Source organism: Balaenoptera acutorostrata, chromosome 1, assembly GCF_949987535.1.
Source record: "Balaenoptera acutorostrata chromosome 1, mBalAcu1.1, whole genome shotgun sequence".
Classification (NCBI taxonomy): domain Eukaryota; kingdom Metazoa; phylum Chordata; class Mammalia; order Artiodactyla; family Balaenopteridae; genus Balaenoptera; species Balaenoptera acutorostrata.
In genome coordinates this window covers 8,170,709-8,184,558 of record NC_080064.1, presented here as the reverse complement: position 1 = coordinate 8,184,558, position 13,850 = coordinate 8,170,709, and the positions used below count along the sequence as shown (strand labels likewise).

The following is a 13,850-nucleotide window of genomic DNA, read 5'->3' as shown; positions in this document are numbered from 1 at the left end:
CAGCATGTGGCCCACTCGCCTGGCCCTAGTCTGTTTCCTTCTCTGGATCTCTCCCCTCACCCTCGCACTTACCTTCAACCCTTGGCTGATCTGGCCAAAATTCAGAGAAAGGGAGAGAGACAGAGACAGACACAGACAGACTGGGAGGAAATCTACAAATCTCCAAGAGAAGGAAACAAGCAGCTTGAGAGAGTTATGATTAGTTTACTGTTACTGATGTTCAAACCAATTTCCAATTATCTACAGATAATATTCAGACAAATGAGCTAATCTGTGGGTCTCAGGAGCCAGCCTCCAAACTCCTCCCAGCTAGTCAGATGGCAAGTGCCAAGCCTCCTGGGAAAAAGGATAGAAGGTGGAAGAGGAAAAAGTCCAGTCCACAGAGGGTCCCCAAAGATTTCCTCATGCCCAGCTGCTACCACACAGTGGGCACAGGGCACAGCGGCAAGGACTCTGCTGGAAGGACTCTATCTCCTCATCCAAAGTCCTGTCTCAAGAGCCCCTTCTTCTGCCAGGACAAGAAGGTCAGCCAGCATGAAACTAACTAGAAAGTGTAGAAACTAACTAGAAAGTCTCAGAGAACCTGAGCAAGCTTTCCCTTCCTCCCTCCCCCTCTGTCCCTCCCTCCTAAGGTTCCAGGCATCAATAAGCTCATGCGTTCAGATCTCTAGCCCAGACTCCTCTGAGTTCTACACCCAACTGCCTTCCTGCCTCCTCTTGGACTTAACAAATCCCATAACAGATTCATAATCCTCTCCCTCCGCCACATGTGTCCTCTTCCACTGTTCCCTGTCTGGGTGAATGTCACAACCTTCCACCAAAATATGCAAACTAGAATCCAAAAGGCCATCCCTGACAGCTCTTCCCCTCACTTGCCAGAGCAAGTCCTGCCAATACGCCTTCCTAAATATCCGTGGAATCAAGCATCCACTTCTCTCCATTTCTTCTGCCATCACTTAGGTCCAAGCTTCCAAAACCTCCTTCCTGGACCACTGCAATAGCCTTCTAATCAGCTCACGCACATCCATGCTGGCTCTCTTCTAAGTCATTTTCCACACAGCAAACAGACTATCACTTCAAAACGATAACCCGATCTCATCCACCGACCCACCCCAGTAAACAACCACAACGCTAATACAGAAAAGCCTTCTCAGCTTGGCCGCGCGTCTCCTCTGCCTACGTAGCAGGTCCGCGTGGCACCGCGTACCCCAGCTCGGCGCAGAACAGACAGACTGGCCTTTGCTTCCTCTGTCGATGGGACTTTGCACCAGGTATTCCCTCCCATCCCTCTGACAATCTGATTCATCCTTCAGATTTCAGTTAAGTCACTTCTTTGGGGAAGCATTCCTTCTCTGACAGCCATGACACGGTCAAATCTCCCTAATGTACACTCACACCGTATACCTCTCCTTCAAGGGCTGGGCAGAACTGCAACTTTAAGTGTGTGATAGCCGATCGATGTCTGCGTCCCTCGCCAGATTATAAACTCCACGTGGGCAGAAACTGTCTGTGTTTGCTCATCACTGTATCCCTGGGGCTTAGGACAGTATCAGGCATAGATTAGGCCTTCCATAGATATTTGCTGAATGAATGAATGGGCAATAAAGAGCAGAACAGATTTGGTCTGAATGGGTTACATAAAGTTCACTACCTTCCTGAGGGCTTCCTTCACTCCATTTGGTAAATACTAAGTGCTAACATTTATTTAGCTCCTTCTTCATTTCATTCTCATAATAAATGTATGAAATTATTGCTGATGAGGAAACTGAGGCAAGGGAGGTTAAATAACTTGTCCATGATGACTCAGGTAGTAACTGGTACTAAGATGATTTGAGCCCTCCAACTTAATCAAAATAATCGAGTTTTGTTTAGACTACATTTTAGTAAGCAACAACCTTAATGCTACCCCATAAATAATAATGTAGGTTATTTGACTAGATGAAACAAACTAACACAAACAGCTTTAATATTTAGGAAGCCTGATTCTGATTTAAACCAAAACTTTCTTCCTGAGATACAACTAATCACTGAGTCATTATCTCCAAGGAACTTCCCTTAAAATTAGTTCATCCCCTGAATAGCTAATGTCTGCCAGAGGAAAAACTTTAAGCAATATACAGTACCAAGTAAGTCTCTTTCATCGTATACCCTTCTGTACCTTTCTAAACTGTGAGCCATGTAAATATATTCTGCTTTAAAAAATTAAATACTAAAAAAATTTAAAAGGAAGCTTCCCTTTCATCCCAACAGCCTCCTCTTCCTTGGGGACACAGCACTGATGTTGGCTCCTTATATATTCTTCCAGGGATATTCAAGGCGTATAAGGAGCACACATGTGTGTGCATATCCCCACCAAGGAATTTAAACAGCAACACTCTCCGAATTCTTCAAACCTTGGCTTCACAGAGCCTTCTGGGGTCTCAGCACACCAAAGCCCAACCTCCAAACTCAATCTCGGAGGCTGCTTAGAAAGGAACAAGCATTTCCGCACCCGTATTCCAACTCACGGTACTCTCTGAGGTCAGTCAGACCTTACCAGTGAACTCACAGAGGACTTCTCGCCAATCTGGGAATTGCCCAATATGATTACATTCTAGATGATTCGCCAGCTCATGTTGAAATATCTGTAATCTAAAATGGACCATCCCCATCTCTTGTCTGTGTCCTTTAGAAAACTATGTCTTGATGACCAAGACAGCCTTCATTCCTCTTTACTGCTCTGCACATTGATTTCCTTGATAATAGCATCTGAAATTCTTCATTATATAACTAGTTTATTATCTGTCTATCCTTTAAGTTCTTTGAAGGCAGGCACTTTACCACCTTAGTGAAGGCGTATCTTTAGCACTTAGAATGTCACTTGTACTCAATAAATATGGGCTTAATTAATTTTTTAATTTAAAAAATTAAACCAAAGGAACCACTTTATATACATAAGCCAAAATGAAGCAAGCAAAGGACCATAGCAGTGTCTTTCCCTGGAACATTTCACCTACAACAAACCACAAACCTGGCCACTCTCAAAGCAATGTCACGACCCAACGGCTCTCAACCCTGGGGCACAATCACCCCCGCAGGGGCATTTAAAAATGTGTGGAGGTGTTTCTGGCTGTCACAGTGACCAGGGAGTCCCATTGGCATTTAGAGGGCAGAGGCTTGGGAGGCTAAATGTCCTGCAATGGACACAATGAAGAACTATTCCATCCAAACACCAACAGGAGCCCTGGGAGAATCCTGACCATTCCGCTTCCTCATAATGAGGAGGAAGACAGACTCCCATCTTTTACATGACGCTGCTTCAAAAGAGGGCAAAGGCCTGAGCGGGCAACTGCTTGTCAGAAGCTGAACTAAGCTCACACAGGTCCATGAGTCTCATCAGGCCAGCTTTTGTGAAAGTCCAATACTTCTCAAACACCTGCCCCTACATCGACCCCCCTTTAAGTGGTCAAGTCTATTTTCCAGCCTGAAACAAATCCCTACAAATTAAATTCCAACTTAATCCTGAAAAATCTTGACAGGGTGGTTTATGGTTTTAAAAATAATAATAGTAATAGTAAGGTTTAGAAATCACCAGCTGAGGAAGAAGAAGTAGGCTCTAAGGCAATCTGCAGTCAGGATCCTCAGGGGCCAGAATGCAGAGAGCAGGCAGGAAGAAGAGAAAAAGCATCAGAATGCTTTAAAAAACAAACAGGCAAACAAAAAAAGGGCACAGTGGCAGGGAGAGAAATGCGTCAGTTTGGTAGAGACAAAAGGCGCTCTCACTCCTGCTGTCCAGGCATTGACCTTCCCCAGCCAGGAGGTGTGCCCACGTGCTGACCCTGATGCAAAGCAAAGATCAACTGCACACACAGCTCAGATCTGAGCAACCAGAAGAACACTCAGTTCTAGGAGCGCTCATCCTACACCTGCCAGCGACTGTGTAGCTCTGGGTATGCCCTAGGCAAGATATGGCCTATAGTTCTTTGCTCGGAAGAATAAGATTCAATTCAACAAATGTTGTTGGAGGGGCACTGGTATAGTGGCAAGTGCATGACCTTTGGCATTAATCACTGAGGGGCTGTGGGTATACTGGTCAACCTCTCTGAACCTCAGTTCCTCATCCACGGGAATAATGGGAATAATACCAACACCCCACATTCAGGATGAGATGAGGATCATGGAAGTTATATCATTTGTCTGCTCAAAATGAACCAACAGAGTCTGCCCTATGATGAAGTAATAGGGACCAGGTTTACCCTCCCACTGTAAACAAAGGTTTACCCTCCCACTGTAAACAACTAGAAAACTAAACAAAATAAATGACACCACTGTTTGTAGACACTGGACAGCAGGCAATACAGGACTTTGATTCCTGACAGAACAGAAACAAATGATATGAGCCCTAAGACCGCCCTGGCTTCTGGCAGGTTTCTGCACATTTCAGACCAAGGAGCCAGGGCGGGGGCAGTGGTGGGAGGGGGGAGTCCCAGCAGATCACAGCAACAGATTGAGGAAACAGACTGGGGTTCAGGGAGGCTAAGTCAGCTGAAAGGTGCAGGACAGGGTTCCAGGGAGGAGGGAGCTTTGCAGAAAGGAAGCTCCAGAAATCTGCACAGAGGTTTCCTTACGTCTCTACTGAATATTAAAATTTGTACATGCATAGAATGACACTCCACGAGACTGAAAAAAGATTGATGAAGAAGCTGCAAGCTGAACAGTTCCCAGAACCCTCACAGGTCTCACAAGCCCCAAGCACCAGAGTGGAGCATCCTCCCTGCTCGATCAGGGCCTTCGGTAGAGACCTGGAAGGGCCACATCTTGGTGGCGGGGGGAGGGGTCAGATCACCCCTAGGATAAAAGCGACCTTAGATCAGGACTTGAAAGAATCAGAATGAACCAAAAGTAACTTAATCACCCACCAGAACAAAACTCAACACTCTTTAAAGTAAGATCACAATCCAGACCCTCAACGATATAAAATTCACAGCACCCAGTACCTAATCAAAAATCTCAACATGTGTCAAGAAGCAGGAAACTGTGACCTATAATAATAAGAAAAATTAGAATAATTAGCAAACAAGAGCATTAAGACAGGTGTCATAACTTTATTCAAGAATTTAACTCATTTAAAAAATACAAATATCAAATCATGTTGTACACCTGAAATTAACATAACGTGGTATGTCGAGTAAACCTCAATAAATAAAAAAGAAAAGAATTTAAAGGAAAACATGGTCATAGTAAGGAGAGAAATGTGAGGTATACAAAGAAAGTAGAACTTCCAGAGATGAAAAAACATCTGAAATAAAAATTTCACTGAATGGTAATGACAACAGGTTAGATACTGCAGAAAAATAAGTAAGTGCACTTGAAAACATAGGAACAGAAACTGAGCAAAATGAAGGACAGAGAGGGGGAAAAAAGACCAAAAAAAGAAAAATATTTGAAGAAATAATGGCTGAAAAATTTCCAAGTTTGATGAAAACTACAAACTCACAGATCCAAGAAGCTCAACACACTCCAAGCAGAACAAACACAAAAGCGACTAAGGTACACCATAATCAAATGCTAAAAATTCATGAAAAGGGGAAAATCCTATAAGTAGCCAGAAAAAAATTAATCAAAATTAAGAATGACTTCAGACTTCTGATCAGCAACTGTGCAAGCCAAAAAAAAATACAATGGAACGGTATCTTTAGCTCTTCCTTGGCACTGCCTACAGAGGTGGCAGCCGCCATGGCTGTCCTCAAACCCCTCGTGAAGCTCAAGATCGTCAAAAAGACCAAGAAGTTCAACCCACACCAGTCAGACCAATATGTCAAAATTAAGCGGAACTGGCAGAAATCCAGAGGCACTGACAACAGGGTGCGCAGGAAATTCAAGGGCCAGATCTTGATGCCCAACATTGGTTATGGGAGCAACAAGAAAACAAAGCTCATGCTGCCCAGTGGCTTCCAGAAGTTCCTGGCCCACAACTTCAAGGAGCTTGAAGGGCTGCTGATGTGAAACAAATCTTACTGTGCTGAGATTACTCCAAGAACTCAAAGCCACTGTGGAAAGAGCAGCCCCGCTGGCCATCAGAGTCGCCAATCCCAACGCCAGGCTGCACAACAAAGAAAATGAATAGACAGGTCACGTGCACATTGTGTTTGTGTTTAAAAAAAAAAAAAAACACATAAAAACTCAGCCATCTGAGATTTCAAAAAAAAAATAGTATCTTTAAAATGCCCACAGAGGGCGGGGCGGGGGGGGGGGAGATACAACATGACTGTCGACCTAGAATTCTATATCCAATGAAAATATCTTTCAAAAATGAATACAAATTAAAGATTTTTTTCAAAAGGAAAAAAAAAAGCTGGAATTTGTCAACAGTATACTTGTACCACAAGAAAAGTTAAAACACTCCAATTAAAAGGCAGAGATTGTCAGACTGGGTGAGGAGAAAATGCAAGATGAAGCTATATATTGCCTACAAGAAACCCATTTTAAACAAAAAGACACACATAGCTAAAAAGCCAAAGGATGGAAAATGATATACCATGCAAACACTAATCATAAGAAAGCTGTAGTGGAAATATTAATCTCAGGCAACTTCAAACTAAAAGATATTACCAATGATAAACAAGGACATTTCCAAAATAAAGGAGTCAATCAAGAAGACATAATAATCCTGTATAAGTATGCACACATAATAGTTTCAAAATACATAAAGTAAATCAGACCGAATTTAAAAGATAAAAAGACAAATCCATAGTTATAGTTGGGGACTTTAATAATCTTCTCACCTTAATCAAAAAGTCAGTAAGGATAAAGAAGACCTAAATAATATTATCAACCAACATGGCCTAATAACATTTGCAGAACACTTCATCCAACAGCAGCAAGATATGCATTACAGTTGACCCTTGAACAAGGGAGTGAGGGGGAGCGACCCAGACACAGCCAGAAATCCACAAATAATTTTACAGTTGACCCTCCATATCCAAGGTTCCCCATCCACAGACTCAACCAACTGCAAACAGTGTAGTAATGAAGAATGTATTTATTAAAGAAGCTTTTAAGTGGGCCTGCACAGTTCAAACCTATATTGTTCAATGGTAAAATGTATTTTCAAGTTCATAAGGAAAATTCATCAAGACAGACCATAAAATAAATTTACAAGACTTGAAATCATATAGAAAACGTTCTCTGATCACAATAGGATTAAACTAGAAATCACAGAAAAAAATATGGAAAAATTTCAAATGTTTGGAAATTAAACAGACTTCTAAATAATCTATGGGTCAAAGAAGAAATTACAGGGGAAGTAAGAAAATATTCTGAACTGAATGACAATGAAAACACAACACATCTAAATTTGTGGAATGCAACTAAAGCCATGCTTAGAAGGAAGTTTACAGTTTTGGTTAGTCACTTTAGAAAAGAAGCTAGAAAAATAAGAACAAATGAAACCCAAAGTAAATAGGAAGAAATAAAATTTAAAACTTACAAACAACAGAGGAAAATCAATGAAATAAAAACTGGTGTTCTGAAGAATACTAAAATTGATAAATCTGTATGCAGACTGATCAATTAAAAAAGACATTAATTTCCAATATTAGGAATGAAAAAGGGGAAATCTCTGTGTATTTTATATACATTTAAAAGATAAGGGAGGGACTTCCCTGGTGGCGCAGTGGTTAAGAATCCACCTGCCAACACAGGGGACACAGGTTCGAGCCCTGGACCAGGAACATCCCACATGCCACGGAGCAACTAGGCCCGTGTGCCATAACTACTGAGCCTGCACTCTAGAGCCCACGAGCCACAACTACTGAGCCATGTGCCTCAACTACTGAAGCTCGCACACTACAGCCTGCAACAGAGAGAAGCCATCACAATGAGAAGCCCGCGCACCGCAACAAACATGAGCCCCTGCTCGCTGCAACTAGAGAGAAAGCCCACGTGCAGCAACAAAGACCCAACGCAGCCATAAGATAAATAAATAAAAATGTTTTAAAAAAAGATAAGGGAATATTATGAAAAACCTTACAAACAAATTTGACAACTGCAAATGACTGCAAATTCCTTGAGACACAATATGCCAAAGCTGACCCTAGGAAAAAAACAGAAAAGCTTAATAGCCTTATATCTGTTTGTAAAATACATAATTAATAATTTAAAACATAATTTTAAAATACTTAATTTAAAAAGAAATTAAGGGACTTCCCTGGAGATCCAGTGAGTATGACTCCATGCTCCCAATGAAGGGGGCCCAGGTTCAACCCCTGGCCGGGGAACTAGATCCTGCATGCACGCCACAACTAAGAGGTCCACATGCCGCAACTAACACCTGGTGCAGCCAAAATAAATAAATAAATAATAAAAAGAAATTAAGTTTACAACAAAAATTTTAAAAGAAAACTCTAGGCCCAGGTGGCTTCACTGGTGAATTCTATCAAACATTTAAGAAATAAATTATAGCAGTCTTATAATAAACTATTTCAGAAAGTACAGTAGAAAGAAAGGTCGGGGGGTGGGGGTTCCCTGGTGGCCTAGTGGCTAGGATTCCAGGCTTTCACTGCCATGGCCCAGGTTCAATCCCCGGTCTGGGAACTGAGACCCTGTAAGACGCGTGGCACAGCCAAAAAAATAGGTAAAAATTCCCAATTCATTCTGATAGGCCAGCATTACCCTGACAACAAAACCAGACATAGATTTCACACACACACACACACACCAACTATAAATCAATATCCCTCATAAACATAAATGTGAAAATCCTTAACAAAATATTGCCAAATCAAATCCAGCATTATATATCAATAAAAAGGGTAATACATCATGACAAAGTGGAATTTATCCAACAAATGCAAGAGTGGTCTAACATTTGAAAAATCAATCAACATAAATCACATATTAACAGAATAAAGGAGGAAAACAATAGAATCAACTAGACAGACAGCAAAAAGAGCACCTGACAACATTCAAAACACATATGATTAAAAAAAAAACTAAGCAAATTAAAAACAAAAATTGAATCCCCTCTGCTAGATAAAGGGGACCTTCAAAAAAACCTATGGCTGGGACTTCCCTGGTGGCGCAGTGGTTAAGAATCCACCTGCCAACGCAGGGGACGAGTTTGATCCCTGGTCTGGGAAAGGCCCACATGCCGTGGAGCAACTAGGCCCGTGCGCCACAGCTACTGAGCCTGAGCTCTAGAGCCCATGTGCCGCAACTACTGAGCCCGCATGCTGCAACTACTGAATCCCGTGCGCCTAGAGTCCGTGCTCCACAAGAAGAGAAGCCGCCGCAATGAGAAGCCTGTGCACCGCAACAAAGAGTAGCCCCTGCTCGCCACAGCTAGATAAAGCCCACGCACAGCAATGAAGACCCAACACAGCCAAAAATAAAAAATTTTAAAAATTTAGAAATTAAAAAACCTATAGCTAACATCATATTTAAACATGAAAGATTGAGTGCATTTTCCCTAAGATCAGGAATAAGGCAAGAATGTCTACTCCCAATATTTCTTTTAACATTGTATTAAAAGTCCTGCACAGTGCAATAAAGCAAGAAAAAAAAAGGGCATACAAATTGGAAAGCAAGAAGTAAAGCTGTCTTTACTTGCAGATGACATAATCATCTACAGAGAAATAAGGAATCTACCCAAAAAACTATTAGAATTACAAATAAGCTTAACAAGGCTGCAGATATAAGGCCAACATACAAACTCAATTTTATTTCTATATACTAGCACTGAACAATTAAAAATGAAATTTAAACATAAAATCCATAAATACAAAAAAAATGAAATATTTAGAGAGAAATTTAACAGAATGTGTACATGATCTACACGCTTAAAACTATAAAATACTTCTGAGAAAAATCAAAGACCTAAATGGAGACATATATCATTTTAAGGAATCAGAGGATCAATATTGTTAAGATGTCAATTCTCCCCGAAACTGATCTATAGATTCCACACAATCCCAGTAAAAATCCCAGCAAGCTTTTTTGTAATAACTGATAAACTGATTCTAAAATTTATATAGAGATGCAATGGACCAAAGCTAAAACAATTTTGAAAAAGAATAAAGTCAGAACACTTTACACTACCTGATTTCAAGATTTACTATAAGGCTACAGCATTCAAGACAGTACGATTGACCCTTGAACAACACAGTGGTTAGGGGTGCTGACCCTCCGCACAGTCAAAAATCCACATATAACTTTACAGTTAGCCCTCCATATCTATGGATTCAACAAACCATGAATTGTGTAGTACTATAATATGTATTTATTGAAAAAGGAATCCAAGTATAAGTGGACCCAGGCAGTTCAAACTCGTGTTGTTCAAGAGTCAACTGTATTTCCTTCACATTAGGAGAAACATAGATAAATGGAACAGAAGAGAGTCCAGAAATTAACCTATTATATACAATTTTTTTATTTTTGACAAACATGGCAAGATAATTCAATGCAGAAAGGGTAATCTGTTCAACAAATGATGCTGGAATAACTGATACCCATATGAGGAAAAAAAAATTAACCTCAACCTTTACCAATAAGCACAAGAAAAGAGCTGCTTAATGTTATTTGTCATCACAGAAATGCAAATTAAAAGCACAGTGAAATACCACTACATACTCACTAGAATGGCTAAAATTAAAACAGACACACACACACACAAAAAAAACAGACAATACCAAGTGTTGGTATGGATGTGGGGCAACTGGAATGCTCATACACTGCTGGTGGAATGAAAAATAGTACAACTTTGCAAAACACATAAGCAATTTATTATAGAACTAAACATACACTTATCATGTGACCCAGTAAATACACTCAAAGGTATTTACCAAGAAAAATGAAAACATATGTCTTCACAAACATACCTGAATATTTATAGTAGCCCCAAACTAGAACCAATCATGTGGGGAAAAGACTCTAAGGTGACTGCCATGATCCCCACCTCCTGGTATTCATGCCCTTGTGTTGTCCCCTTGAGTGTGGACAGGAACTATGACTTGCTTCTGGCCAACAGAGTATGGTAACAGTGACAGAATGCATGTAATTACATGCATGTGGTTACAATATCTAAGACTGTGATGTCCACTTGCCTTTGAGGAAGCAAGTGGCCATCCTGGGAAGACCCACGTGGCAAGAAACTGAGGGCGGCTCCTGGGTGACAGCCAGTCACAAAAAGAGGTCCTCAGTCTGAAGTCCGTAAGGAACTAAATGCTGTCAATAACCACATGAGCTAGGAAGCAGAGCCTTCCCCAGTCAGGACTCCGATGAGATCATAGCCCTGGAAGACACCTTGACTGCTGCCTTGTGAGACTCAGCTGAACTGTGTCCTGACTCCTGACCCACAGACACTGTGAGACAATAAACGTGTGCTGCTTTAAGCTGCTAAATTTATAATAACACTGTTACGCAATAGGTAATTAATATAATCCAAATCCATCAAGTGGTGAACAGATCAACAAACTGTGGTATAGCTATACAATGGAATATTACCCACTAATAAAAAGTAATGAATTACTGAGACATACAATATAAATTTCACAAACATTATTATGAGCAAAAATGAGACACAAAAGAATATTTACATTATGAATACATTCGTATGTAATCCTAGGAGAGACAAATATAATCTATAGTGATAAAAAGCAGTTCAGTATTCCTGAGGCCAAAGGCTAGGATTTACTGGGAAGCAGGGTAAGGGAACATTCAGGAATACTGGAATTGTTTTGATCTTGATTGTGGTGGTGGTTACACAGGTATATACATGTCAAAACTGACCACAACACATCTATTGGAATTCCACAGTAAAGCTTTTGGCCACAAAGACTTGGTCACTCAAAAAGCTATTAATCTATGGATTTTAAGTCAGGATAGGGGCAACTTTGGGGGATTCGCTAGTAATGGGAGGGACGCCAAGGAGGCTTCTGAGGTCCCAGTAACGCTTGATTTCTTGATCTGAGTACTGGTTACACAAGTGTGTGCTCACTCTGTGAAAATTCACCAAGCTGGACACATAATTGATGTACTTTCCGGGTGTATGTTAAACACCAGTAAAAAGTTAAAAAAACATTTTAAAGGCTAGGGAGTCATTCTAAATTAAAGCATACTAAAGAGACAAATCAATGCACTCCCTATTTCTTCACTGGATCCTGATTTTTTTTTTAAATTGGAGAATTCGGAATGTGGTCTGTATTAGTAAATAATATTTTATCAATACCAAACTTCTTGTGTGATAATGGTATTATGGTTATGTAGGAGAATAACCTTACTCTTATGAGAGACAAGATGAAGTATTCTAGGATGAAATATCATGATGTCTGTAACTTACTATCAAATCCTTCAAAATATATATATATATAAAGAGACTGAGATAAAGCTAATTCAGCAAAATGTAAACAGTGTATCTTGGTGAAGTTTTTATGGGAGTTTTAAAGGAGTTCTCTGTATTATTCTTTCAACTTTCCTATAGGTTGGAAACTTTTCAAAATAAAGAGCGAGGAGAAAAATATCTTGCTTGAACTACTGTTATTCAAGAGTTCAATAATCTTCCAAAACTGCATACAGAGACTTGCAGAAGGAAACCAACATTCACTGAGCACTTAATATGCACCACACACTCTTAACACCTGTGACTTCAGTCAACCCTCAAATGGGATTATTATTAATCCCATTTTACAGAGAAGAAAACTGAGGTTCAGAGAGGTAGAGTGACAAGTCCAATAGTAAGTGAGTGCTGGAGTTCAAACCAAAGTCTGTCAGGATCCAAGGCCATGCTCTTCCACTCCGTAACATCTTTGCTGTACTCTTCTCCCTTCCCTGCCTCTGTGTTTTCTCAGTCCAAAATTTATTATATCCAGTGAACCTGAACAGATTAGAAATCTACATTCCGTAATAATTCTCAATATTCAACAACCATTAAACAATCAGATTGAACCATGCATCTGCCCTTCACTAAAGACAGAAAAACTGATGGGAAAGTACAAAAATAGGGATGACATTTCCCGTTCCTATGGGCCATAACATGTATAGACTAGAAGGGACTTTGATAAGAGATTAGCCATACAAAACCGAGTAATGTGGAGTAAACAGGATAAGCAATAAATGCAATTCCAACAGACTGTTTTGAAGACAGCCTAAAAAGACTATACCATTATGAAAAAGAAAGTATATCGCTGAAATCTAAAAGGCACAAAGGACAGCTAGGATAAACACCAGCATTCAGCGTGTTCCTTTAAATTTCAAGGAAATTACTTCCGAGCAAATAAAAAACCAACCTCAGTGGACTGGTGGTCAACATATGAAATTTCATACCCCAAAAAATGTTTTAATAGGGATTGAGAAAAGGCTTAGATGGTTTGTAAGTGAAACTCCAGAGTTTATTGAATGGCATAATAATAGGTAACACACTGTGTCAGGCACTGTTCTAAAATAAGTTAATTCATTTAATCCTCAGAGCAAAGCTACGAGATAGGCACTAGTATTATTCTTATTTTACAGATGGGGAAACTAAGGCCAGAGAAGTTAAGTAACTTGTCCAAGATCACACAGCTGGTAAGTAGTGGGGCTAGGATTCTAGCCCAGTGGGGATGGCTTCAGAGTCCATACTTTTAACCACTGCTCTACACTGCCTTTCAAAGAAAGAAATTGTTGGTTATTTACCCTTAATCTTTCAAAATGAGAGATTGATGCCACACGGCCAACTAACAAACTTTCTATGAGAGACAGAATACTGCCTCAGTCCCACAGGTGTGATGCATTCTTCTCAGACACAAACCAGGTTTGTAGGAAACACCCAAACAGTTCGTTCTTTCAGTTCCACTCTGCTTTACTGGAGAAATGGGAAACCCACTGATCAGGACTAG

The 13,850-nt window shown here is 40.3% G+C and overlaps 1 protein-coding gene across 3 annotated transcripts in view; it reads right to left on the bottom strand.

Moving 5' to 3' along the window:
• PEX14 (peroxisomal biogenesis factor 14) overlaps positions 1–13,850 on the bottom strand; it is a 139,060-nt gene that overhangs the window by 122,943 nt on the left and 2,267 nt on the right. For 2 of the 3 annotated variants that reach the window (XM_028163483.2, XM_057558574.1), the window contains exon 2: positions 5,998–6,082. The exons of the other annotated variant lie outside the window; for it this stretch is intronic. In XM_028163483.2, the coding sequence (XP_028019284.1) occupies positions 5,998–6,057 (60 nt within the window). In that variant the 5' untranslated portion in view covers positions 6,058–6,082. The remainder of the gene's footprint in view (positions 1–5,997; positions 6,083–13,850) is intronic. 3 annotated transcript variants of the gene reach the window in all.